Raw genomic sequence first — 27,842 nt, 5'->3', positions numbered from 1 at the left:
TGCGTGCGTGCGATTTGCAATCAGGCGGCGCGGCGGACAGCCCCGGCGGCGGGGCGGGGGGGAGTTATATTGCGGGGTCCTTCCGTGCTCACCCTGGTTCCTCTCGGAGCGGAGACGGCAAATGGCGGACTTCGATACCTACGACGATCGGGCCTACAGCAGCTTCGGCGGCGGCAGAGGGTGAGGCGGGCGTGCGCGGGCCCCGGCCGGGCGCGGGAGGCGGGCGGAGTCAGGGGCCCCTGGGCCGCGACCTTCCCGCGCGCACAGCTGGGGCGGCGAGCGGTAGGGGCCCTGCTGGGCCGACTGAGGCCTCATAGAGGCGCCGGGAGGACTGGGGTCTGGAAATGGCGCGCTCGGGGAGGGTGCGGCACCGGTTAGGCTCCCCGGGTCTTGCTCGCGGGACAGATCCCTCTCTGTGCCACCCCACTCCGCCGCCTACGACGTGTCTTTCCTCTGCCTCGGCCGTAGGGCCAGGCCGCAGCGGCGCCGAGTGGCCGGCAGGACGAGCTCCCGCTTCCAGCCCCATCCCCCAGTACGGCGGGGCCAGCGCGGGGCTGTGCTGTAGCGCGGGGGTGGGGGCCGCGGCCTGCCCCGCTCCAGTCCCGGTCCCGGCCGCGGCTTCCTGTTGTCAGCCTGCGCTGCAGGCCCCCTGGCCCCTTTCGCCAGGAGACCAGCGGGCTTGGTATGGTCGGAAGGTCGAGAGAGGGGCGATTCCCATCCCTTTACGGGTGTGAGGCTGGGACTTGGCAGCTGGAGCCCTGGAATAGTTCGATTCACCCCGGGGTCGGGGGAGACCAACCAGAACATACACATCATAGCATTGTATTTATCCTTTCTTAGATCAGAGTGCCTTGTTGACAAGTGCTACGTGCCTACTGGCAGAAAATGTTATTCTCCCTGGTTTCTCCAGACCTGGAGAAGGAATTGCATTTAACTTCGTTCTGATTCTGGTCATACACAGACTATATGTAATTGAGACACCTTGTTTAAAAGAAAGATCCCTGACTAGTGAAGAAAAAGCTTATGGTGTTTAATTCCAGGAACCCGCCCTAGATTATTTCTTTGTAGACACAAGTTATCTCATACAGAATTTAGAAGATAGGCTATAAACATCTTGCCGTTTGTCAAGGGCACACTTGGCCTTTGTGTGATTTACAGAAAGGATTACTTTCCCAGGATAACACCACAGTAGTACCTACTGAGGTGTCCAGTCTCCTGGGTTTCAATCCTAAAAGTATCTTTGTTTGGTGAAGAATGATCTTTTAATACCTTGGTTTGGGAATGGCTCAAATAAAAGCTTGTTTGGGTGCGGAGTGTACCCAGCATCATTCATGAAAGTTGGGGACATGGAAGTTGGGGGAGGTGGAGCCACCTGTTACTTCAAAGAATACTTTATTTACTAATAAAAAAGAAATGGATGTTGGATTACATGTAAAGTTATTGCCTTTGGGGTAGGTTTCTAGCATCAAATTTGTACTTCAGTCATCTCAAAATTTAATCACTAGGATTTTTTTTTTTTTCCCCTAGTTTCAAAAAGCATTTGGAAGTACCCAGGAAGACTCTTAAACAGAGTAGTTCAGATTAAGGCAGCTCCAAGGAATTTTAGTTGGTTTGGAACTACAGTGTTAGTCCAATTATACAGAGCCTGGGGATTTTTTATTATTATTTTTTAATTCTGCCTTTTGACAAATTTACCAGCTGTTCTGGTGACTAGAGGTGTTCAAGTTAGACTTTAGGTGGATATCAAATTTTGACAGTTGGAGTGCCTTGAACAATAGAAGTTGATCAAAAGTAAAATTCTGTTTTAAGATGCCATTTATTTATCAGAATATCAAAAGACGAGGACACTGTTAGCCATTTGCCCAGATGTACTCCAAAAAGTTGTATAAGATGAGAGTAGCTGGCGTGATACATCTCCTAAGCTTCCTAATAAAAAGTCCCTTTACTATTAAGCACCTTCTGCATCTTACCTTCTCAGAATTTTCCACTTCATCTTCATGGAAAAGTACATAGGAAATACTGCTCAGATTGCCAAAAAGTAGTTTTAAAAACCTGTTGGTGAATTTGTGTGTTCTTTTAGGCGGTGTCACAGGTGAGTCAGGAAACTTCACAGAGGACTAGACATGTAGTGGTGCGATCTGTGCCAAAGCTTTCCTATTCCAGATGGTTAATGTTATTTTAACTTCATCAGGTCGGAAGTTATCAGTTATTGGAATCTTTGAAATTTAGCAAGGTGATAGGATAGTTGACCAGGTACTCTTCAATGATAATTTTGAGTTTTGAATTATGTTCACATCAGTACACATCTCAGTGCTGTTTGTTTATGTTCAGATAGAAGCTTAAGCATTATAGACGATTACCACCTATGGAAAGCTGGTCTTGTATTGCTTTGTTTGGTACTTTTTTTTTAAATTTATTTTATTTAATTTATTTATTTTTGGCTGCGTTGGGTCTTCGTTGCTGCGCGCGGGCTTTCTCTGGTTGCGGCGAGCGGGAGCTACTCTTCGTTGGCGGTGCGTGGGCTTCTCACAGCGGTGGCTTCCCTTGTTGCGGAGCATGGGCTCTAGGCGCGCGGACTTCAGTAGTTGTGGCGTGTGGGCTCAGTATTTGTGGCTCGTGGGCTCCGGAGCACAGGCTCAGTAGTTGTGGTGCACAGGCTTAGTTGCTCTGTGGCATGTGGGATCTTCCCGGCCCAGGGCTCGAACCCGTGTCCCCTGCATTGGCAGGCAGATTCTTAACCACTGCGCCACAAGGGAAGTCCAGTTTATAATTTTTTAATTCTTAAAATAATTTCTTTGGAGCTAGAGTGGGAAAATTTCTGTTGAGGGTTAGATGGAGTGAGTTTTTATTTTCCTGGCTATATTTCTAAAGCCAATAAAGGGAAAGCTGTTCATTTTATAGGCATAAAGCATTTATAATGTAATACCATAAGTATGGTAAATTAGTACCAAGTAATTCATTTTTTAAATTTATTTATTTATTGGCTGCTTTGGGTCTTAGTTGCTGCGCACAGGCTTTCTCTTTCATTGCGGCGCGCGGGCTTCTTATTGTGGTAGCTTGTTGCGGAGCATGGGCTCTAGGCGCACGGGCTTTAGTAGTTGTGGCACTCCGGCTCAGTAGTTGTGGCTCGTGGGCTCTAGAGTGCAGGCGCATGGGCTTAGTTGCTCCATGGCATGTGGGATCTTCCCGGACCAGGGCTCGAACGCGTGTCTCCTACATTGGCAGGCGGATTCTTAACCACTGCGCCACCAGGGAAGTCCCACCAAGTGATTCATTCTTGTACATTATTGGTTTGTAACAAAATTCATGCTTGGAATATTTATTTATTTATTTATTTTTATTTATTTTATTTATTTTTGGCTGCGTTGGGTCTTCCTTGCTGCGTGCGTGCTTTCTCTAGTTGTGGCGAGCGGGGGCTACTCTTCGTTGCGGTGCGTGGGCTTCTCATTGCGGCGGCTTCTCTTGTTGCGGAGCACGGGCTCTAGGCACGCGGGCGTCCCGTAGTTGTGGCTCACAGGCTCTAGAGTGCAGGCTCAGTAGTTGTGGCGCACGGGCTTCGTTGCTCCGTGGCATGTGGGATCTTCCTGGACCAGGGCTTGAACCCGTGTCCCCTGCATTGGCAGGCGGATTCTTAACCACTGAGCCACCAGGGAAGCCCCATGCTTGGAATGTTTAAATGCTTCTGAGATTTCTAAAAAAAAATTTTTTTCGCATACTTTTAAAATTTATATTTCTGTTTGAAATTAACCTTAGTGTTCTGGAAAGACTTTACACAAATTCAAGAAGTCTTCCCAGAAACTTGGAACATAGCAGAATGTTTGGCTGGGGGGGTGGGGGGGCATGGGGGGAGTCAGTCCTAGATCAGATCCACCTTCCAGTTTCCAGCTTCCGCTAGAAACTAAAGAGTGTTGGGCAGAAGACCATGGCATGCGTCTTTGCCTTTTCATCATTTGTGCAGCTGGTTAGACCTGCACACTCAGGGCACGAAGTAAGTGACCACTTGATTTTGACTGCACTTAACAGCTCTAATGTCTAAGTTGTCTTTTTAAATAATTGAACATCCTTGTTTTTTTTAAGTTTGCCAACCATATGATGGTTTTTAAAATGTTTTTCTTGATAGGACCCTCTGGATGTGCTTCAGTATGTTGATACACTATTGAAAACATAGTACCTTCATTGCACTCCAGTATAGGGTAGATGTAGCTGGTGATCTCCCTCGCTCTGCACACTGTTCTCTAATTGAAATAATCAGTTGCATTTTTGGAGCCCCCCCCACCACTTTTATTATTTTTTTGGCCGCACCGCGCGGCTTCTGGGATCTTAGTTCCCCTGACTAGGAACTGAACCTGGGCCCTCGGCAGTGAAAGCAAGGAGTCCTAACAACTGGACTGCCAGGGAATTCCCTGGAGCCTTTTGCATATCTGGCTGAGTAGAAGACAGCTCGTTTCTCATAGCTGCTTCTGTATTCACTCTTGAGGTAGGTTGTTTGGTTGACATATATGAAGAAAATCCAGCCGCACATAGGTAAGTAGTTGAAAGTGGGAGGACTATTTTAATAGCCTTTTCAGATAATTGTAGATACTCTTATTTGTGACTGTACCAAAACTTGACAGGTGGTAATTTCCATAAAGGTTAGTTGTAACAATAAACTTTCCACACTCTTACATTAAAATCCATAGATCTATCTTATATTTTGAGTGGATCTTTTGCTGTGCCTTTTTTTTTTTTTTTTTTGCTGTATTGGGTCTTTGTTGCTGTGCGCAAGCTTTCTCTAGTTGCGGTGAGCAGGGGCTACTCTTCGTTGTGGTGCGCGGGCTTCTCATTGTCGTGGCTTCTCTTGTTGCGGAGCACGGGCTCTAGGCGTGCAGGCTTCAGTAGTTGTGGCACGTGGGCTTCAGTAGTTGTGGCTCACGGGCTGTAGAGCACAGGCTCAGTAGTTGTGGCATACGGGCTTAGTTGCTCCGCAGCATGTGGGATCTTCCCCGGCCAGGGCTCAAACCTGTTTCCCTTGCTTTGGCAGGCAGATTCTTAACCACTGCGCCACCAGGAAAGCCCAGGTGTACATTTTTTTTTTTTGTAACATGATACTTTGGTCATTTGGAAAATACCAGTTCACTGAGTTATGCAGATCTTCCAAATGTTGAAGCATTTCACTATACAGTGTCAAAAATCATGTTCATTAATGTCGCCATCAGTTTCATCAGAAAAATTTCAGGTATTGGGAGACTGTCAAGCTTATATTGATAGATAAAAGTTTTCTAAAATTCTGGTTTTTGCTTGAAAGCCTGTGTTTTGTCATTCGCAGCAGATAGTACTGTTAGTTTTCCTTGAAGTGGCAGACTCATTTCATTTACAAGAAAATGTCTACGTAGCATCCGAGTCTGAACCATAGTTTGTCAGTTCTTTCAGGTAAAAATGGTGTTCCATGAAAAGAATAGCTAGTTCAGCTTGTAACTCACTTGCAGGAGTGCTTTTCCTGGAGATAACCATGTACTTCTGTAAGCAGCAGAAGTGCTTCATTCCCATTTCGTAATGGAATATTTTAAAAGTGGGTCAGTATTTAATAAAATTAATCATTTTTACCACTTTATTAAAAACATTCTTTGCCAAAGGTGGCTTTTTTTTTTTTTTTTTTTTTTTTTTTTTTGGCTGTGCCACGAGGCTTGTAGGATCTTAGTTCCCCCACCAGGGATCGAACCTGGGTGAAAGCGTGGACTGCTAACCACTGGACCACCAGGGAATCCACCCCCCCCCCCTTTTTTTTTAATACTGCAAATGCATGAGTAATAGTGCAGTTTGGTGCCCCGGCCTGATTCATGCGAAGGCCAATGGCATGATCGGTGTAGGTGTTTGCTCTCATTGACTTAACAGGGATACTACAGCCAGAAAGGTTTGGCTCTGGGGGGGGCAGAGCCAGAACCAAAGGAAGTACATTTTGGTGCTCTTTTAGAGGCCATCTGAAAATGCAAAGAATTGTTACTTTAACTGATTTTCTGTTAATGGAGGAACCTCAGTATGGTCTAGATTGAGCTGGAATTTACCACTTGCTCATTTTACCTAATACTTAAAGAGTTTTTTAATAAATGTATTTATCATTTTTTATATTTTTATTTTTGGTTGCATTGGGTCTTCGTTGCTGCGCACAGGCTTTCTCTAGTTGCGGTGAGCGGGGGCAACTCTTCGTTGCGGTGCACGGGCTTCTCACTGCAGTGGCTTCTCTTGATGCGGAGGACGGGCTCTAGATGCACGGGCTTCGGTAGTTGCGGCTCGTGGGCTCTAGAGCGCAGGCTGAGTAGTTGTGGCGCACGAGCTTAGTTGCTCCGCAGCATGTGGGGTCTTCCCGGACCAGGGCTCGAACCCGTGTCTCCTGCATTGGCAGGCGGATTCTTAACCACTGCGCCACCAGGGAAGTCCCATACTTAAAGATTAATCTGAATATTTTCATGCATAAGCAGTCAAGACTAATATATCAGACCCCCATGTAGCCATTACTCAGTTTTTTTTTCTTATTGTGGTAAAATATACATAACATAAAGTTTACCATTTTATAGGACTTCCCTGGTGGTCTAGTGGTTAAGACCCTGGGCTTCCACTGCAGAGGGCACGGATTCTGTCCCTGGTCGGGGAACTAAGATGATCCTGCATGCCACGCGGCATGGCCACAATTTACCATTTTAACCATTTCTAAGTGTACAATTCAGTGGTACTAAAGTTCACAGTGATTACAATTCAGTAATCACTATTTCCAGAACTTTTTCATCGCTCCAAACAGAAACTCTACCCATTAAGCAAGGCTCCATTTATTTCACCGTTTTAATTTTATAAACATTTTTGCTTTTTCTGTTTCATCTATCTTCCCCATTATGGGGAGGGAAATGAATATTTTACAGCAGAGTCTAGTGTAACGACCTGCCCCATGTACCTATTACCCACTGTTTTTTTAAGTGACCACTCCTATTTCATCTATACCTCCTTGCTTTACTCTCCTGCCACACACTTCTGGATTATTTTAAAACAAGTCTTAGATGTGACTGTCATTTCATCTGGAAGTACTTCAGTAAGAGTTTCAAAAGTAAAAACTTAAAAAAAAAAATATGACCACAATATCATCACATCTGAAAACTTAATATAACAGTAGCCCAGTAAATATTTTGATTTCTCATAATTATCTCATAAATTCTGATGTACAACTGGTTCACTTAAATCAGGGCCAGACAACGTTTGCACATTTATTTGGTTGTTGTGTCTACTAAATCTGTTAATTGATAGGGTCCTCCTCTTTTTGTCTCTTGACTGTTTGTTTTTAAAGGATGTGTGGCTTTTTTGAAGGTACTTTTAATACACAATTCTGATACCTATCATGTGAGGTAGCAGCAAGTTAAAATTTGATATCGTTAAACAATTATTAAGTATTATTTTAATGCATGTATGTGTTTTAGTACAGGTTACTTGGGTTCTTATGACTTTTCAAATATTAAATGAAGAGAACTGTTAGCTCTGACTGAATGGTTTTGAATTCTAGGTTTTAAATGGTGGTCTATCTACGGCAATTTGTAGGTACCTAAAATAATTTACGTTTTAAAATAAATTGTATAGTTGTAAGTTACTTGTGGATCATATCAAATTCAACATTGCCTGAAAATGTGGTTTCATGTAGAATGAAATGGAGCTGGTAGTATGTGGAATGTCAAATCTCAAATAGTAAGTCTTCTATTTTGGAAGAAAAGAACCTGTAAAGTTCAAAACTAATCCATAGAAATAGTTTACGCCATACCTTTAAGACAGATTTTTTTTGTGGCAGTATTTCTGAGGACCAATAAGTAGCTTGAGATTTAAGATTTCATTTCCTCTGAAAAATCTGGTACTTTTTTTGGCTGCATTGGGTCTGTGTTACTGTGGCAGGCTTTCTCTAGTTGCAGCAAGTGGGGGCTACTCTTCATTGCGGTGCGTGGGCTTCTCATTGCGGTGGCTTCTCTTGTTGTGGCTCACGGGCTCAATAGTTGTGGCTTGCGGGCTTAGTTGCTCTGTGGCATGTGGGATCTTCCTGGACCAGGGCTCGAGCCCATGTCCCCTGCATTGGCAGGCAGATTCTTAGCCATTGCGCCACCAGGGAAGTCCCAAATCTGGAACTTTTGGATTGAGTAACCTTTTTCACCCATATGAAGTTATTAAATTACTAAGCCCATTTCTTTCCTTTCATGTGTGGGAGTCCAAAATTTTAGTTCATTATGATAAATACTTTTTCCCAGTAAGAAAAGGTCCCTAAAAGACTATGTAAACCAGAAGTCCCTTTCATGTTCACTATTCATCTAAAACAAGGCTTTCAAACTGCCTGTTGTGTCCTGTTGGGAGATGATGAAATCAACTTAGTGTGGGTCCTGGTAAGCATCTTTTAAGGTGAAATAGAATAGAGAATAGTGTGCATTATACTATGAGTTAGTACTGTTGGCAAGCTTTTTAAAAATTAATTTGTGTAGTTAACATGCAGGAATGTATGCATGTATTAAGTTGTGATGTAAAATGTATTCCTTGTTGTTGTACACAGCCTGAAAATTTTTTTGAAAAATACTTAAGTATGTAATTGGGGATGTCATCTGAATACATGTAACCCTCTTTTATAATCTAAATTTTTTTCCAAATAAGAGTACCCACATTGGTGAAGAAGTTACTGGCAACCCTAAAGTAGTTGGTAGGCCTGTGGCTTCATTCCTTCCACCCTAAGTCTCAGATACTGTAATAGTTCTGGAGATAAAGCAGTGAACAAGACAAGAGTTCCTGCCTCAGAACAACTTTGCATTTCCCTGCATTGCATTTTATATCTTACAGATGTGATTAAATTATTAAGATCCCATTCACAGCAGAAAAGAGCTCCTTGAAATAAGGCTCATTGAAGAATTCACCATAGACACTGCTCCCTCCTCACCCCCAGTGTTTACCAGAAACTTTCAGAGGCTTTCATGCACATCCTGTAGTAATGACAGTTGTCAAGATAAAGGGGTTTAATTTTGAGTGCTAATTGAAGGCCTTGGAAAATACATACACTTAGAGGAAGATCTACTTGGAAGTGAAGGGTCTTTAATCCAAGTTCCATTGGGCTAGTTTTTTAAAACCTAAGTTACAACTAAAATGTAATGTGACATCTTGGATGGCATTCTGTGACAGGAAAAGGACATTAGGTGAAAGCTAAGAAAATCTGAATAAACTGAACTAGTTAGTAATGAATTAGTTAGTAATGTATTGATATTGGTTCTGTGATTGTAACCAGTGTATCTTACTAATGTAAGATGTTAATAGGTAGTGTAAAATGGTGTTTATGAAATAAGGGCTTGGCTTTTGAGAGCCTAACCTTTTTTGATTATTGTCTAGAAACCAAGTAGGTTACACATTTTGATCTTTCTGCATGCTCAGAGGGTTTTGTCTTTGTTGCTTACTTGCATTTTATTCTCATAAAGGCAGTCTTACTGTGATTTTATGTAGGATCTAGGATAGTGCCTCAGGCCACGTGATATATGCTAATAAGCGTTTCTGGGTGGCACATGAAAGACCAAAGTTCTGGGTGGCACATGAAAGACCTAATGAAACTAACTCAGTTATCACCTAGAAGTAATAGAGGGAGAGCACCTAATGTTCCAAATACCAGAGAGAGGTTAATACTCTATAGTCATGGTATCTTGGCACTGGTCTTAAAGTTTTAAGAATGACAGCAACAGTACTTAAATTCTGTAAAGTTTCTAATGCACCTAGAAATCTTCGTAAAATTCTTGTCCAGAAATAATAGCATGTGGCCTTCATTTTTTATTATCTTTCACACTTTGGAAGCAAGTCTTGAGCACTTAATTTTGTTTCATTCACTTACTGACTAATCCCAGCCCTAAGAATCTCTTCTCTTCTTTTTTCTTATAGTTGCCCTTCCTCCAGTCTCCTCTCACTCCTATATATCTTTGCTTATTCACACATTATCATCTTAAGAGTTCAGTGTTTTGTCTTCTGCCTGGAAAATAGAGTCCAAGTGCCTTTTGCTCCACCCTGCAGAGACAGTGTTCGTCACTGTCTCGTGAATTTTCTGCAGTCTTTTACTTGGGATGTGATTTCTCCTTTCTAGATGCCTGGACCCCCTTAGCTGAATTATCAGCTCCTTGAGGGTAGGAACAAGTCTTAGGTTTGTGCCCTCAGTATGGTGCTCTGTATTTAATAGACATTCAGATACTTTGTTGGTTTGAGTGAAGAAACGTGATTTGTCTGTAACTCCAGGTGTGATTTTGGTCACACCTGGAGTTAAAAGTTGGATTTCCTAAATGACTGAGGATGTAATTATTACTTTAAAACTTTCGTATTTTTTTTTTAAATCAATAGACTGCCCCTATGTGCAGCAGTAATGAGCGGGCAAGCCTATTGCTCGGTGGGAGCGATATGGCCTGGGAGTTTGCAGCACAGCCCTTCAGGTCTCTTTTCTGAATTGCAGGGTGGTGGGGAGGGGGAGGTGTGTGCCCAGGCCTGCAGCTTTGCCTCATCTGTTGCCTGCTTTACATCCATGGCTTGTTAGTCAACCTCCTTCTGTATGAGCAGTGTATCCTGTAGCGTGTTTAATTTATCCATAACACTTTAGAATTGTTATTAAACTTTTATAAAGCAATCAGTCTCTGAAGTGTTTTTATGGTCAATTTCAAACTCCTTTATAACATAGAAATTTGAAATATTTATAAAGTAACAGATGAGAAAACTGAGGTACAGAGGTGATTTGGAAGGGGTCCTACACCAAGCTAAGTAAGGTGCCAGGTGGGTCTTCTGTGTTTTTAACCTGTTTTAGAAAGTGCTTTCATGTAACATAGCTTATTTAGATAATAGTCCCCTCTAAACTTACATTAGTGTCAGAAGTATCTCATAAGAATTTTAGCTCAAAGAATTTCTGATATTTGACTTTTTTATTTGGTTGATGACCGAATGTATCGTTTTATTATGTCCATATGCATTCTCTGGGATTTGTCTTCTTCAGCCTTGTCTCTCAAGTTGCTGGCACACTGTAGACTCTTCATAGAGTGAATAAATTGAAATCTACCCGGCTGGCCCCAATCCCACTGCATTGTAATGTCTTCAGTGAACTACTCAACGAAAAGCTAAAAACCACTCAAGTCCTGTAGAACTGACCACATCAGGTAGGGCAGTATTTAGGACTGCATCTGTTAGTCTTGAAAAAATCTGGAGTGTTAAGCCACTGGCAGTTTTGTGAGGCTAGGGTGAAATGAGCAAGTTGATGGGCTTGGGTTAGCTCTTTCCACATCTCCAGCTCTTCAAGTACTGCTTGCCTGAAGCAGGATTCTTGTATCTTTGCAAAGCCAGAGCTGGCTTCTCATCCTGCTGCATTCTTGCTAGTGCCCCCCCCCCCCCAGTAGCATTAACCTGGGCAGCGGTCCTTATCAAGGCTTGCTTACGTGGCTTTCTGTATTCAGTCAGAGGTCGGTTGACCCTATCTTTTCAGTCCTCTGTCCAGCACCCCACAGAAGTTCTCATGTGCCCTTTTAGCAAGCCTGCCTACCTCCATTTTCTTGATTCATCAAACAGACACCTGCCAAATTTATCATTTCTTCATCCTCACCTTCATGTTGAATTTTTAAAAAATCATTGTAGTCCTTTGCTTTTTTACATATCTATGTAAATATATACACAAACATGCATGTATGCATTTACAGTTATTTATGTTTTATATGTGCTACTCAGATGTAAGCTACTCCAGGACAAGGGGCTGTTTTCCACCAGATGTTTAATAAATGTTGAGTAGATGAATTTAAAGTTTTTAATTATAGTTGGTCCCCAGTTTTGACAGTTTTCCAAGTGTTTAAACTGTATTTTATATGTTCAGTACCCAGTCCCAAAGAGTATCTTACTGAAAATATTTTAGGTTTTATGGGGGTTTTTTTGTTGGTGGTGGTTTTTATGGTTTTTTGTTTTTGTTTTTTTTTTTGGCTGCATTGGGTCTTCATTGCTGCGCGCGGGCTTTCTCTAGTTGCGGCGAGCGGGGGCTACTCTTCATTGCAGTAGTTCCTCTTGTTGCAGAGCATGGGCTCTAGGCATGCGGGCTTCAGTAGTTGTGGCACGCAGGCTCAGTAGTTGTGGCGCACGGCTTAGTTGCTCCGCAGCATGTGGGATCTTCCCTGGCCAGGGCTCGAACCCTAGTCCCCTGCACTGGCAGGCGGATTCTTAACCACTGCGCCACCAGGGAAGTCCCAGTTTTATGGTTATTGAAATGCAAAATAAGTCACATTCACTTGTAAGCCTATTTTTCTGGTATTAGGACAGAATGCAGGATTTTTCTATTGGAAAGCAGCAGGCAGTTCTGAGTTAATTAAACTTAAAATTTTTAGCCATCTAAGAATTACTTCATAGCCTGGTTCTTCTAAAAAAAAAAAAAAGCGTTGTCTTAAAGATCGATATTTATTATCAGATATTTGAGATATCTGGAATTTGTGTCAGGCAAGATGTGGAATTTCTTTCATGATATTTCTAGCAATATATGAATTTTAAAAATCAAGTTACTTTCGAAGACCTGGTATTAATATATATTCTGCCAAAAGAAAGGAAGGTTGACTTTAAGCATATTTTTGACTGATGTGAGGAGACTCTTTTGCTTTAAATGTCTCTTAAAGAAAAACAACACCTCCCCCTTTTAAATTTTTTTCCTCCTGTGTTCTGCAAACATTTTATTTTGAAGTTTTTCAAGTCTTCAGTAAAGTTGAAAGAGTGCAATACAGTGGACACTGGTAGATGTCACAAGTTTCACACTTGCTTTATCTTTATATATTCGTGCATGCACACATGTCCTTTATGCTGAACCCTTTGAAAATAAATGGCTGTCCTGACACTTCACTCCTAAATACTTTGTCTCTCCTGAGAACAGAGGCATCCTACTAACTTCAGTACCAATTAATCACTCCTAAGAAATTTAATGCTAACAATAATATTTATACTCACCAGATTCAGATTTCTCCATCTGCTTTTTCTTTTATGGCTGTGTGTTCCAGGATCCAAAGATCACATGTAGCATTGGTTATCATTTCGTTAGTTCCCCTGCCTTTTTTGTCTTTCATGACTTTTACATATTTGAAGAATCTGTGCCAAAATAGAAGGCACATTTAAATTTCTCCCATTATTAGTGGTACTAAGTTCAGTTACCTGGTTACAGTAGTGACTGGCAGATTCATTTTACCAGTGTTTTGGCATCCTTTGAGCCTTGCCTGAATCAGTCACTACTACATTGGTGGTTTCAGAGTAGTGGTTTTCTAATTACATGGTTTTCTAATTTCCTCCTACATTTTTTAGCTGACAGCCTTATTGATGTAAAGAAGAGCTCCCCTTCCCATTCATTAATTTAGTAGACTATCTATTAGAGCAATGTAGGTTCAGAGCAAAATTGATGAGAAAGTATAGAGTTCCCATACGCCCCCTGCCCTCACAAATGCACGGGGGGCACAGCTTCCCCTGCTGTCAACATCTGCACCAGAGTAGTACATTTGTTCCAATCAATGAATCTACATTGACAATGTCATTATCACCCAGTGTCCATAGTTAACATTAGGGTTCACTCTTGGTGTTGTCCATTCTGTTCTATGGGTTTTGACAAATGTATAATGGCCCCATTTATTTTTTTGTTTGTTTTTAAAATATTTATTTATTTGGCTGCAGTGGGTCTTAGTTGCGGCACACGGGATCTTCAGTTGCGTCATGCAGGCTCTTAGTTGCATTATGCGGGATCTAGTTCCCTGACCAGGGATCAAACCTGGGCCCCCTGCGTTGGGAGCGCAAAGTCTTAACCACTGGACCACCAGGGGGAAGTCCCGTGGCCCTGTTTGTTTGTTTATTTTGGCTGAGTTGGGTCTTCGTTGCTGCTCATGGGCCTTCTCTAGTTGCGGCAAGCGGGGGCTACTCTTTACTGCGGTGCGCAGTCTTCTCATTTGGGTGGCTTCTCTTGTTGTGGAGCATGGGCTCTAGGCGTGCGGGCTTCAGTAGTTGCGGCACATGGGCTCAATAGTTGTGACTCGCAGGCTCTAGAGCACAGGCTCAGTAGTTGTGCCACACGGGCTTAGTTGTTCCGCGGCATGTGGGATCTTCCCAGACCAGGGCTCGAACCCATGTCCCCTGAATTGGCAGACGGATTCCCAACCGCTGCACCACCAGGGAAGCCGGTCCCATTTATTTTTAAATTATCTATAAAACATTGTAAACCTCAGGTCTTAGATGGCAGTTATTGTGGTCATTGTTACTCTACACATGTGTACTATGTGACAGGCAGTGTATGACACACCATATGTTATTTCTCAATAATTCAAGGTCTATCTTAGTATTAACCCAGTTTTCCAAATCAAGCTTAGAGAAATTGAGTAACTCCTCAAGGTTATATGGTGGAGTAAGTATGTGGTAGAGCTCGCATTTCAACCAGGGCCTATGCAGATGAGCCATGATATGGTGGAGTCAGGGTCCTGCCACTTTTAAGCTCAGTAACCGCGGACAAGCTAAACATCTCTTGACTTAGCTGAGGAGATGGCATTGACGTTTAAATGAATTAGTAATATGCACCTTGTATGTGAGGACCCAATGAGGTACTGCACGGGGGAGTGGAGAGTAGTATGTACAGTGCATAGTACTTGCTGCACAAAATCTAAAATTTTTATTAGCGCTTATTATCTGTACTCAGCAAGAAACAATTGTATTGTGAATGAGTTAAACTTCAGCTTCAGGGTAGTAAGTGGACACTCCATTTCAGTGTGTGTTAGTATTATCGGGTATGAAGGAGGGCATTGGCTTAGGTTCTTTTCTCCTATTCTTAGTGAATAGGAGAGAACCACTTGTCTGTAGGAGGATGTTATATTTGGATTCGATTCTCCAGGGAAAGGTACGTTCACATAGATTCTGTGTTTCTGTGGACATTTCTGTCATCCAGAAATAGGCATGTTTTTCATAAATATTTTGGAATACTGTATTATTTCAAGGAGCTGTTACTGTATACATTATATAGAATTATTTCGCCTGGGTGGTGTGGCTTAGTGGGAGACATTTTCCTTGGCCCTCTGGGGCAAGAACACATGGGCAGAGTTGAATCCTGTCTGTTTCCCCTCCTAGGTCCCGTGGCAGTGCTGGTGGCCATGGTTCCCGTGGCCAGAAGGAGCTGCCCACAGAGCCCCCCTACACAGCATATGTAGGAAATCTACCTTTTAATACGGTGCAGGGCGACATAGACGCTATCTTTAAGGATCTCAGCATAAGGAGTGTACGGCTAGTCAGAGACAAAGACACAGACAAATTTAAAGGTGAGTTTGGGGGATTTTTACTGTGCATTATTGTAAGGGGAGGAGGGTCTAAACCAGAGGGCTCTAATTATGAAAGTCTTTCAATGAAAGTGTTCCGAACCTTTGCCTAGTCCAAGTAGTTGAAATAAACATTTATTAGCGCTTTAACGCATAGGCCTTCAGTTCTATTTGGGGGGGAAGATGTTTTATACATAATCGAGTTTGTAGAAATATGTGGCATATGCCCAAGTAAATCTGGCGTTTGCCTGACCTATATAGCAATCCTGTCTCTGCCAGAAAGGGAGTTACCAGGAAAGAAATGAACAGATAAAACTTAGGACTTTTCAGGTGCATATCACCTTGGCCAACTCATGCATTTTTAGGGAGTAGTTTTCCTGTAATCTAGTTTATTATGAAGTCCCAAAGGTAACCTAGTACTCGTCACTGTACATTTATGACTTCAGAGCATGTGTTTAGGGAAATGATTGGCTCAAATTTCAGGTAAAGTTAGTGTCTGTAGGTTAGTCTTTCGGGTTCTTGAGCAGAGGAGTAAGGATGAGGAACCAAATGGGCATTATCGTCCGACTTCCACGGCTTCCTGAAGGCAGATGTGCCCTGTATCGAAGTGCATGATGCCAGATACAAGGGCATTTGGTTTGCTTTATTTACCCAGAAGTACATCCATGAAAGGCACACAGAGGCTGTGGGGCTGTAGAAGAAGCAGGGGTGCTGCTCAGCAGAGCGGTTCCGTAGTTTTGTCATTCTGAAAGCTTTCTGACTTAAGAGCCTGGAGCCTTGTTATAGTAAGTGATCAAACAGTGGAAAAAAATGTATCAGTTAAGCTTGGAGCAGTAAGTCCCGCTGCTAGGAAGCGTTAGGAATTCAAATGTAAGGGGAAAATGTGTGGGTGAAGCCAGCCTTTGGGCTGAGTCAGTAGCAGCAGAGTTCGTCTCATAGAAGGGCATCTTTGGTTTCGGCAGCTGGAGTGTGAGATGAGTGGGAGCTCTGGAGTGACTAGGCTCTTGTTGCCTCTTTGAACTTGCAAGTGGTTTTCTCAGTTCTTCTAAACATTGAATCCACTTAGGGCAAAAGGCATGGATGGGGAGGTGGAGTATGGGTTTGGGGGTGGAGGACGGGGAACTCTACAGCCAAGCAGTACATTCTTTGTGTAAGCAAATGGTGAACAGGGAAAGTTTGGACCCAGGCTTTAGAAGCACTTGCAGTCTAGTGGGCTTTGAAGGTGAAGTGTAATCGTCATACAGAATGGGGATGGGGAGGGTGGTAATACAGGGTGTGGTGTGAGCATACGGGGTAGGGGAGTGTTTAACCCAGATTTAAACGAGACGGCAAGGAAAGGGCTTGGACAAGAGTGTTGCAGGTAGAAGGAAAAGCTTATTCAGAGGTTGGAGGTGAGAGAGAGGGTGTGGTTTCTTCTGCCTGGAGTGTCCTCTGCTTACAGGCCTGTGTCAGAATCTAGCGCTAGAGACTCAAGTTGTCAATAAAGCATGCTGCACCTAGGCCAGCTGTCTTTAATTAATTAGCATCCTGAGGAGGACGCGCTTGTGGCCGAGGGTATGTTTTGTTTTGTTTTGTTTTGTTTTGTTTTTTTCCGAGTGTATGTTTTTTCACTTTGTAAAACAAATTTTATACCACCTACCTGAGTAGTAAGTAATGGCACCCTCAGCCTGTTCCATCAAAGCGTGTTTGGTATCGAATTTGAAGTCTGTGTCTTAAAGCCCCTGTTAGGTTATATTAAAGTCATTCAGAAGTCAGAACTAAAAGCTCTTCAGTGACCCAAGGAAGGTTTTAATATTATGGTTAAAACATAAAGCTTTATAAAAACACAGCTACTGTTTCAGTACCTATTTGATTAGCACTTTCTGATAGAATATAATTAAGAGGGGAAAAAATATAATTAAGAGGGAGGAATACCAGTCAAGTTCTATTTATTAGAAAGTAAAATATGCTCTTTCAGATTCTGCAAGTCTCCTGCCATCTAGATGCAACAGAAGTGGTAGTTATGATGTAGGGAAATGGTACAGACAGGGATCCCACCTTATCTTTAACCCGGAATTCCTTGAGGAAATGGGGGTTTGTTATCTCTTACAGGATTCTGCTATGTAGAATTTGATGAAGTGGATTCCCTTAAGGAAGCCTTGACATACGATGGTGCAGTAAGTATATTCAGGTTTTCTCTGTGCTGTTAGTAGTTGAGATTTTTTTCTTGCCAGTACTTACACAGTGTTTTCCACTTATTAGCTCTTGGGTGACCGGTCACTTCGTGTGGACATTGCAGAAGGCAGAAAACAAGATAAAGGCGGCTTTGGATTCAGGAAAGGTGGACCAGATGACAGAGGTGATTGGTTCTTCTACAACTGAACATAAAACTTACGATATGCCCACTGATTACAGCTCTTAAAGGTTACCAGAAGAACTCTATCTCATAGGTCTGATAGGTGTTTATGAGCTTTTAAAAACGTGTAAAATCTTAGAAAGAATGGATGATGCTTCTGCAAGCCTGGGTTTTTTTCCTTCCTGTTGGCAGCAAAAACTCTTATAATTTCATTGAACTTCCCATCACATGAGTTGTACGTCTTCCCAATGAATTTTTCCATGTTTGTGCAGCAAGGTAATGATACGACCTCAACTTTATCTTTTTTGTGTATCCTCAGGAATGGGTGGCTCTCAAGAATCTAGAGGTGGATGGGATTCCCGGGATGACTTCAATTCCGGTATCAGTATTTAAAGTATCACCACTTACCCTTTTCAGTGGCCTTGCTGCTGTTGTACATTTCTTGTGAGTAGCCCGCCTGGCCGGACTACTTTAGTTCCTTTCACAAATGAAACTTTCCTAAAAGGTACCCAGGCATGCAATAAGCCTCTGTTAGAACCTCAATGTTTGGGGTAGGACTTGAAAGCTTCCACATCGTGGGCAAGTTGGACTGATCCGCCTTATTTTGTTACCTTTTCTTAGTCTACTGTTCTTATATGTGCCTGTGTCTCATGCTGAGTCTTTCTCAGGGTTTAGCCCAGGGGAGCCCCTTGATGGTGCTTGTGTGTATGGCATGAATAGAAGTACTATTATTTCTAGAAGTCTGAAGGTTCTAGAAGCTTACAGAAAGCCTCATACTAATGGTTCCTGGTGGCTCCCTCTTAGATGGTAATAGGTAGTCCTGATGACCTCTTTGTTTCTTAAAGGGCGTGGAGCCCCTATCCCTTAAGTGGACATAATCCACTTTATCATTGCTTTTCTTAACTCATCAAAGCATACCAGTGGGTGCCTCCTTGTGTCAACTCAAGAGGTCACTTTGCATGCCAGGTTTTGAAGGGTTGATCTCCTAATCATTTCTTCATCTCTTTACTTGTTTTTTTTTAAATTATGAAGGTAATTCATACATGGTAAAAATGTCCATTGTAACCATAAGGTAGAGAATGAAAAACAGGTCTGTTTCCTTTCCTATAAACTTGAGATTATCTCTGCACTTGCCACCACATAAGATGAGATCATTAGTGCCCGCCCCCCCCATCACCCCCCCCCCCCCCCAGTCAAAACAAAAATCAGTAGAAAGTAACTGGTAAGTATGGGAGGAACTGGTCTTGTGAGTCGACATTTTTTAAAAGTTCATTCCAGTACTGCGTTAGCTAAACAGATTACTGCTTATATCTGTTGAATAATTTAATTCCTAAAAGTCCTATAGCCAATCAGAAATGAGCTTATTCATAAAAGTACAGTATAATCCAGTAAACCTGTAATTTTATGTATAAGCTAGTCTCTGATTGAAAAATGCAACAAATGTCATCTCAAAGCCACCTCGGGTGTAGTAGTTAGTGACTTGACGAGTGGTGCTCTCCAGTCTGCCAGTTTTGCATCTCCTAGAACCGGAGAAGTAGCACAGTGAACTCACAGCTTTGGAGGTTACCAGAGAAACTGATGTCTTTCTACTACTGGCTTAGCTTGGGCTTTTTTTACTCTGAAACAAGACATACAGTGAACATAGAGAAACTACCTTGCCACCAACCAGTGTAAACTACAGTGTTTTGGTGATAATCTAAAACCAGCAGTGCCCACATGGTGGGGTACGGCCTATATACATGATTTGTATAGGTAGACCTTTTTTACTCTTTAGAATAATGCCTTTTTTTAAATGACACACTCTCATTGTAAAAAAAAAATTTTTTTTCAAGCAATACAAAAAAAAATACAAAGAAGAAAACAGATAAGACAGTCCCTGTCAACCAGAAATAGGCAGTGTGTTTTTATTTATTTTTTACCTTTTTTTTTTTGGCCGTGCCATGCAGCATGCAGGATCTTAGTTACCCACTAGGGATCAAACCTGCGCCCCCCTGCAGTGGAAGCGCAAAGTCTTAACCACTGGACCACCAGGGAAGTCCCTAGGCAGTGTGTTAAACTAAACTTCGTAAAGAAAACTCAGAAGATTTTCATGAATAGTGTGCCTCCTAGAAATCTGTCATCAAACTTGATGAAAAGATCATTGTTAATGTCAAACCTTGCTTTTTTTTCCCCCCTCATAATCTTCTCATCGCTCATATCATAAGAGTTTTGAAATGAGGTGGTCACTTGATGTTAATGTACACTGGGTTTTGGGGGGGTTTTTTTCCCCACTATACTTTGTCTCATGAACCTGGACAAAGTAGCAGTAGTGTTTATGTGCCTTGTCAGTGTGGGTGTGAGCTGATTTGTTTTATGCTAAACACTGGTAGCAAAAATTAATCTCATTAAAAGGGAAGTAACTTTACTTTCATAATCAACGTGGAAAGGTACACACAGTTTAGTTTGGAGGAAATGTCAGGTTAAATGTTTGAATACTAATTAAGCCTGTTTAGTGAATGGTGTATCCTCTCTGGTTGATAGAAAAGATTTTGTAAAGAAACTTATACTTGATTATATGCTTCCAAAATGGGTTTTCCCCCAAAGCAGTGCTCCTGTTGGTCTAAACCTTCTTAGAATTGTTGTCATTACTTGTTTTGTTAAAATTGAAATTGTTCGATTTAGTCTCTGAACTGAGTTTCAGATAACTTGATCAATTTACAAATTCCTTGCTACCCTTACAGAACAAAAAAACCCCACCATTGCAGATAGTTGATTCTCCATATTCACAGTAGTTAGGTTCTTTAAAGCCATTGCAAACACCAAATTGGCGGATACTGAGCCATCGCTCATAGAGGAAATACACAGGCTCCTGTGAGCCTCTGGTCATATTTCTGTCAGCCATTCAATACATAACCTTGCTTTATGTGTTTGTGTTTAAAGACGCCTTGTTTAATATATATCGTTGATTGATTGACAATGAACTCACGGCCAACAGCACTGTAACTCATGCCTGCATGAGGCTTCTCTAACAAGGCACGCCCCAGCCTTGCACTTAGCAGTACTAGACAGCGCTTCAGCATGATGTTTGGGTGCTGTTTTATTTTAACCGCAAAATCACTAACAAAAAGCACAAAAGAGCAGAAAGCCTGGCACTAAATAGATTGTGAAAAGGACGCTTGTTTACTGTTTGAGCTGAGACAAGGCAGAGTGTTGGCTCGTTCAACCTCAGCTGAGAATGTATGTGTCAGGTGACAGATGTTTCACTGCTCTGTGCATGTCTGAATGACAGCAAAAGGCCCCAAGTATTGATTTCGGGGTTACAAATAAATTTTGGTGAGTAGACGAATTTGCAAACGTGAAATCTGTGAATAATGGGGATCAGCTATTTAGTAGAAGAATATTTCTCAAGCTCAGGATCCTTCTTCAAGGATAAGTTCCTACAAAGCTTTGAGCAATGGCACTATCCTTGGAGTGAGTAAAAATAGTCACCTTCAGGAGCTTGAACAGAGGGGGCAAGCTCATTTGTTTAATTACAGTCTTATTTCTTAAATTTTTACTGAAAGTTAAATAGGTTATACTGTTAAAAGGTTAATTATCTTAACCTCCCCCCATGACTTTCAGTTAAATACAAAACTAAGGCTTACGGTTCTTAAAATATTCTTCACACTGATGAGAATTGCAACTTACTTTTTTTAATATAAATTTATTTATTTATTTATTTATTTATGGCTGCATTGGGTCTTTGTTGCTGCACATGGGTTTTCTCTAGTTGTGGTGATCAGGGGCTACTCTTCGTTGCGGTGCATGGGCTTCTCATTGCGGTGGCTTCTCTTGTTGTGGAGCACGGGCTCTAGGCACGCGGGCTTCAGTAGTTGTGGCTCGTGGGCTCTAGAGCGCAGGCTCTGTAGTTGTGGCGCACGGGCTTAGTTGCTCCGCGGCATGTGGGATCTTCCTGGACCAGGGCTCGAACCCATGTCCCCTGCATTGGCAGGTGGATTCTTAACCACTGCGCCACCAGGGAAGTCCAAATTGCAACTTACTTTTAATTCTAAATCAGATGCAGTTTACTTCTGTTGGTAATTATTTTAGCGGATGCACAAACGAATGGGGGAAAAAAACCCTTTGCAGCCAGAGGAGGTGTGGGTTGGGTCTGCGGTTCCTGCTCTCTGGCGCCCTCTCTGGGAAGGGAGTGGGCCTGATCACAGCTTTTTTTACACACAGGTGCTTTGCTTTTAGAATGATCCACACCCGAATCGCAGCAGAAACAGAAAAATGGGGAATGTCACCCAGAGGTGACTTTGTATTTTTATTTTGCCTTCATATCTAGCTTTTTTCTTTTGATTTTGTGTTCTAAATTGTAACTTCTAAATTTCAGGTTTATCTTTTTTAATAACTGTATAGATTGTATTAGAAAACAATAAAATGTGCTTTGAGCATTTTTGTTTTAAGCCATATTAGAATATTATGGACTTTTCCTGCAAGCTAAGAATTTACAGCTCGTTTTATTTTTCTCTCCTAAGATTCTTTTTTTATTTTAGAAGTCTGTTAGCATTGAAATTACCCAACAGATTCACGTTTGGACTCATTTTGTATGCACTTTTGATGCTGGACAAACTAAAGAATTTAAAATTAAACTTAATTCACACAAGCTATGTTATCAGCTTTGAGACAGTAGTTCAAAAGATAATTCAGTGTCATCTTCCTCCTTCAGGCTTCAGGGATGACTTCTTAGGAGGCAGGGGAGGGAGTCGCCCAGGTGACCGGCGAACAGGCCCCCCAATGGGAAGTCGTTTCAGAGATGGCCCTCCCCTTCGAGGGTCCAATATGGATTTCAGAGAACCAACAGAAGGTATGACGATAATGTGAACGTGTAAGTGGAGCTCTGGAGGGTGTCTTCTTGGCACATTTGTAAGCCATGTTGTGTTTCCCTCCCCCAGAGGAAAGAGCACAGAGACCACGGCTCCAGCTTAAACCTCGAACAGTTGCAACGCCCCTCAATCAAGTAGCCAACCCCAACTCTGCTATCTTCGGGGGAGCCAGGCCCAGAGAGGAAGTCGTTCACAAGGAGCAAGAATGAGCTTGCGGTTGGGAGGGAATGGGATGTGGGGGGAGTTCGAGCGAGACCACAGCCTGGCTGGCCCCCCAGACCGGCAGTCCTGCAGTTACCATTCCTGCGCCTGACCTTTGTCCTCCTTTCTTACAATGGAAACACAGAGCTTGTGAGTGCATGTCAGCAGTTAACAAGTGGTTTTTAGTACATTCTTGGCTTTGCCGTATCTACCTAGTGCCTGTTTTGTGCTTTTTTTTTTTTTTTCCTCCTGCCACTCCTTTCCTATTTTCCTTCTGTCCTTTTTCCTTCCAGCACGTGAGTTTCTCTAGAGGGACAAAGGCAGCTGCCATGCGGGAGTTCTTTATATTGAAGTGCTGCTTCATTTCTCTCCTTTGCTTTTCTGTTTTTCCTTTAGCCACACTGGGCGTTTCCTTTGATTTTTCTCAGCGACCTGCATGTTGAGTTCTGTATTGCTGTGGCTTCCAAGAAAAAAAACAAGTGACAAATTGGATAGCATCTTGTTTTTATTCAGCTGTGATCAACATACAGAATTTGGGACACCTTGCTTTCAAAACAAGGATAAAATATCTGTTGATCTTTGCAAATTCCTTCCTGTAACTATTTATAGATCGTCCTGACTCCATTACTCCCTCCCCAGATGGGAGAATAGGCTCACATTTCAAACAGCAAAACCTAAAAGGATAATGTGAACTGCTGGTGGGTGTGCACATAGGAGATAAATTGAATACACTGCTGTGTTCACATGCTTTATTATTGCTCTTTCAACACCGTGTCCAAACCGGTTCCCTTCTTTCACCGGCCGTTTTAGAGGCTCCTCTGTGGCTGGATATAGCGAACTGCTCTCTAGTTTCCTTTCTGCTGGCTGCAGAGGTGCTTCGGGCACTGCAGGTGGTAGCGCGGTGCTGGGCTCACTTCGTAGTGCGGACGCTGCTTCCTCTCAAACCCCTGTTGTCGTGTGTTCTGCATCACTCCCTGTGTTTATCTGTTCCCTGATACAAGTAATAATGAGATACTGCGCTTCCCACCATCCCTTAATTTTAGAGTGAAAGAATGGGCCTAGAATCTGGCACTTTACTCTTGTTCACTTGATGAATTGAGAATTTGACTATGCAGAGCTGTCAGATAACTGGTAGGTGGCTTGAGGTCACTAGTTCTCAGCTTTAGGACGTTCACTCCCACATACAGTGTTCAGCACTCACCCAGGCTAGGCAGCAGCTTTTGAGCTTGAACACCTCTGTGTGAACAAATTCTTTAGCACCCGAGTCCCACTTCATCCAGTTGGGAGCAGTTCGGGGTCAGCTAGAGCCCCGGAAAAGAGAGACCCTCACCAGCATGACTGGAGGGCCGGGGGCAGGCTGGCCCACGCAGTGTGCTTGGAAGGTAGCTCCTCGCCAGCTGCCATCCTCGGCTTCTCTTACTTTATCACCAGGTCTCAGCAATTTACAGAACTCTCCCTCCTTTCTTTCCTTCCACCTGTCATCTTTGCTTCTGAAATAAGAACCATTTGTGTAACACCAATACTTACCTTAAGAAAGACATGCATTATGTGGTTGTAATCAAACCTGATGCTTTCAGATGACCTACTTACATCTTCAGTGTGGAAAAGATTAAGAACAAAACAAATTCATCTAAACTTCTGGGCAATCCAGTTGACTTTTAAATGTAAGAATGGAATTCCAAACACTTAACACATTCAGCTATATGACAGAAAGTAAATCTATGGATATGGTATTTTGTGAATGATCTTTTAAATAAAAGAAAACCTTACGTAATATTTAATGCTTGTCTTTATTTTTGAGTTGTTTTTTAGCTGCTTGAGAAGTTAACAATTTTAAATTTGGAAAGTGGTGTCCAAATTTAGTGGAATGTACTGCGGAGTGAGCGAAGCGTCTTGCTTTTGGAAGTTACAAGATTTGTGAAATTATTTTAAAAGCTAGTGGTGATCAGAGATGGGATGCCAACTTTTTTCCTGTTTTGTTTTTTTCCCCCAAAACTAATTTTTCTAACAAATGTTACATGATGTGGTCATAGTTTTTGGTTGGGTAAAGGAACTTTTAAGAATAACTGCTTGTTTGAGAAGAAATCCTAGGTGCTCCTCATGTTCATGATGGGTGCTACTTCATGGCAAGCAGATCGTGTGTTTGAGCAGGCGCTGCTGTGTAGTTGGGTGATTTTATGACCCAGTGGGCAAGGGGCAGGGCTTTGAGCTACGTGCGGGAGAGGCCAGGCTGGTGGGGAGGGTGCAGAAGTTGCTTACCTTGCGGTCAGAGCCTGACTGCAACTTAATCTGGAGAAACAAGGCGGGGAGGATGGGTGCTGTTCCAGCCAAGTGCGTGAGGGACTGTTTACTGCAGCTGCTCCTCAGCCGAGAGGGCTTGGAGGAGAGGACTTGATGCCGACTGGTGTTCCTTAAAAGGAGAGTGGGAGCATTCCTGAGGCTGGAAACCCTCTGCCCAAAGTTAAGGAGTTGGAACTTGGTCTCCTGGAGGGATTTCCTGGGGCTGGTGGCCAGAGGCTTGAAATCCAACTCTGAGCCTTTTTTCCAAAGGTTCTTTGGATACCACCTTTAAGGGCCTGTGGAATGTTCAGACCCTTGGAAGGATCATCTAGGTCTCCCAGTAATTCAGAGGTTTCTTATGATTGAAATGAGACTGCAGCTGTCTTTCTGCCTCCCCCAGATGTTGCTGCAACTGTGCAGTGGTTGCTTCTCACAAGCACCTCTTCCCTTGGCCTGTAATACTTTTGTAATATTAAGACATCACAGAAAGTGTTTTAGTACCTGTGTCTCATCCATAAGTAACTGAACTGAGACGGGAAGGTATGTCTTTCTCCAAATAAGCACCTAAATAAATAGGGTCATTTTCATAAAAGTTTGTACCACCTATGTGAGTGTTCCAGAGATAGGTTTAGACAGATAGTTGACATCTGGTTTCTCTCTGCTATTCTTGAACTGGCTTCAGAGAAACATTTTAGTGGAGTGCCAAGTGAGGCCCTTTTAATAAGGGGTTCAGGTTTCTAAGAATGTTCTTTCCTCAGAGTCCATTTTGTCCAAAGCCAGATTGTTTCTCCAGGTCCTGGGAGAGGACAAGTTTCCACAGCAGGCTTCCAGAAGCCCGCATTTCCCATCATGACTCAAATGTCTTGTTTCTTCAGGGAGGTCTTAGTGAGCTCGAGGCAGAAAGGGGGAAGTAGTCAGGATGGGCGTACGTTCCGGTGAGGAAAGAAGGTGTTGAAATTGTTACCTAGCATCCCCTTTCAATTCGTGATTGCTTAGGAGTAGCCTGGTTTTCTCAGTGAAGGAAGGTACTTGGTAGAGATCAAGTCTAGAAGAAGAAAAACTGATTCACTTGAGTTTGTTAAAGCCACTCTGGTTTGAGATGCGTTAGAAACAGCATTTCTTTGCTATGTCATGAGATGGTGCAATGCAGCCTCTAGAGATTCTTGTGCCTGATTTTTTAAACAACCTTATTATAATCTCTCTTCACGAGTTATACTTCAGATACACTTTTGCTTCCTCTCAGTCCTCTTCTCAAATTCCAGATGGCTGTTGAGGTCATGCGGGGTCACTAGTACCCTGACAGGGTTCACTCTTTGGAATGACAACCTCAGTAGGACCTGAGGGGGCCCAGTGCTGTCTGTGGGGCTACTTGGTCCCGTGGAGGATGGGGTCAGTGGCCTGTTTTCAGTTCAGCTGCTCCTTGATGTCTGCACAGTGGGATTTCTCACCACTGTTCTTGTAGGGAAATTGGGAAGGGAGATGGGTCACATCCTGAACTTTCTGAAGGATCATCTGTACCGGAAGTCTGTGGCGCATGTCACAGATGGCTGTCTCCTGGTTCTCCCCACCCTCCCCAAACAGTTTGCCTGGCATGTAGGGTAGTCAATCATCCTAAAAGGTCCCCCTGAAGGGAGGCCGTGTGGACGGCAGGCTGGGCCCCTTGTGCTTCTTTCCAGGAACAGCTGGCCTGGGCCTGGCCACATCTGCCCTTATTGGTGAGGAGCTTTGCTCTGTCTTTTGCCTTTTCTTGGCCAGTCTTTAACAACATTGAGATGTTCGAGTTACTTTCTCGCTTGGGAGAGGTTCACAGGCTTATAAACACATCTAGTATCTGAGAGTTTTCCTTTTGCAGTTTTTTGTCATGAAAATAAGCCAAAATAATGAAAGCTATGTACTTAATTATAGCCTACTACTAATCTCTTCCCCCATCTGTAACCACACTCTAACTGTAAAATATTAAATATACAAACAGAAACGCACTCCTTTGCAGTGGCAGGCTCTTTGGTTTTCAGTTCAGGCACTTAGAAAAAATCTGTTTCCTGTACCTGTTCTTTCGTTCACCGTGGGAGACGAGGTAAATGGTAATAAAATTACTGGCCCAGAAGCTTATCTTTCCAAACGGGATTGGGAGGGAGGGAGATCAGAGAAGCTTTCCAGGTAGCCCAGAGGTTCTGTAAATAGCACCAAGACTCCTTGGAATTGGTAGAAGTCTCTCACATGCATTATATTGAAATTAAGAATATGCTCACTAGATTTTTTTTTAAAGTAATGTATCAAAATATAAATAAAACGAAGGTATTACAGACTAAAAATACATGAAGGGTATATGATGATTTCCTGCAGATCTGTAAGAGAAAAACTCAGTAGAAAACTAAGCAACACATGAACAGGCAGTTCACAGGAGAGGAAATATGGCCCCAAAATGGTCAGCCTCATTAGCAATCAAGGAGTTGTAAATCAAGACTACAAAGAAAATACTATTTTACACCCCTGCAAACGGCAAGAAGCCTGACAAACCAGTTGCTGGCAAGTTTGTGGGTCTCTCGACAGGTTACAAATGAGACTGTGAGTACAGCCACTGTGGGAATTAATTTGAAATTAGCATTAACCTGAAAATTGAATGTTCCCACACGCTAGCCCAGCGGTTCCCCTCCCAGATATGTACCCAAGAGAAATAACAGCCACACAGCATGATAATTTTATACATAAAGGACACTTTAGAAATACACATAGATGACAAAAAAGTCACGTAGGTGGGGGGAGGCAGAACAATGGGGGGATATTCTAGGTTCCGTTGGGTAGTGAGGTCATGACCAAAGATAAATGTCATAAATAGCTGGAGATAAGGGACAGGAATGATGCTTGTCTGTACCTTGAGAGTTG

At 42.7% G+C, this 27,842-nt stretch overlaps 1 protein-coding gene across 2 annotated transcripts; it reads left to right on the top strand.

Moving 5' to 3' along the window:
* On the top strand, positions 1–24,455 carry EIF4H (eukaryotic translation initiation factor 4H). 2 transcript variants are annotated; one of them, XM_082432438.1, is made up of 7 exons: positions 1–180; positions 15,112–15,299; positions 17,388–17,452; positions 17,538–17,634; positions 17,951–18,010; positions 22,322–22,459; positions 22,548–24,455. In XM_082432438.1, exons 1-7 carry the CDS (start codon positions 122–124, stop codon positions 22,685–22,687), a joined length of 747 nt encoding a protein of 248 aa, XP_082288564.1. In that variant the 5' UTR covers positions 1–121; the 3' UTR covers positions 22,688–24,455. The 2 variants fall into 2 exon arrangements, with proteins under 2 accessions (XP_082288564.1, XP_082288565.1); XM_082432439.1 differs by lacking the exon at positions 17,951–18,010 and having other exon boundaries at positions 22–180.
* Positions 24,456–27,842: the final 3,387 nt, after the last annotated feature.

Source organism: Balaenoptera physalus (assembly GCF_965194825.1).
Source record: "Balaenoptera physalus genome assembly, chromosome: 16".
Classification (NCBI taxonomy): Eukaryota; Metazoa; Chordata; class Mammalia; order Artiodactyla; family Balaenopteridae; genus Balaenoptera; species Balaenoptera physalus.
Note: the sequence above shows the minus strand (reverse complement) of the source record. Positions and strands in the feature narration are given on the sequence as shown.

What these genes read in the sequence shown, in the direction of transcription:
- EIF4H (XM_082432438.1), top strand. Translation starts at nt 122, where the DNA reads ATGGCGGACTTCGATACCTACGACGATCGGGCCTACAGCAGCTTCGGC. An exon ending in AGCTTCGGCGGCGGCAGAGG is followed by an intron (nt 181 to 15,111) that starts GTGAGGCGGGCG and finishes TTCCCCTCCTAG; the next exon opens with GTCCCGTGGCAGTGCTGGTG. An exon ending in TTTCAGAGAACCAACAGAAG is followed by an intron (nt 22,460 to 22,547) that starts GTATGACGATAA and finishes TCCCTCCCCCAG; the next exon opens with AGGAAAGAGCACAGAGACCA.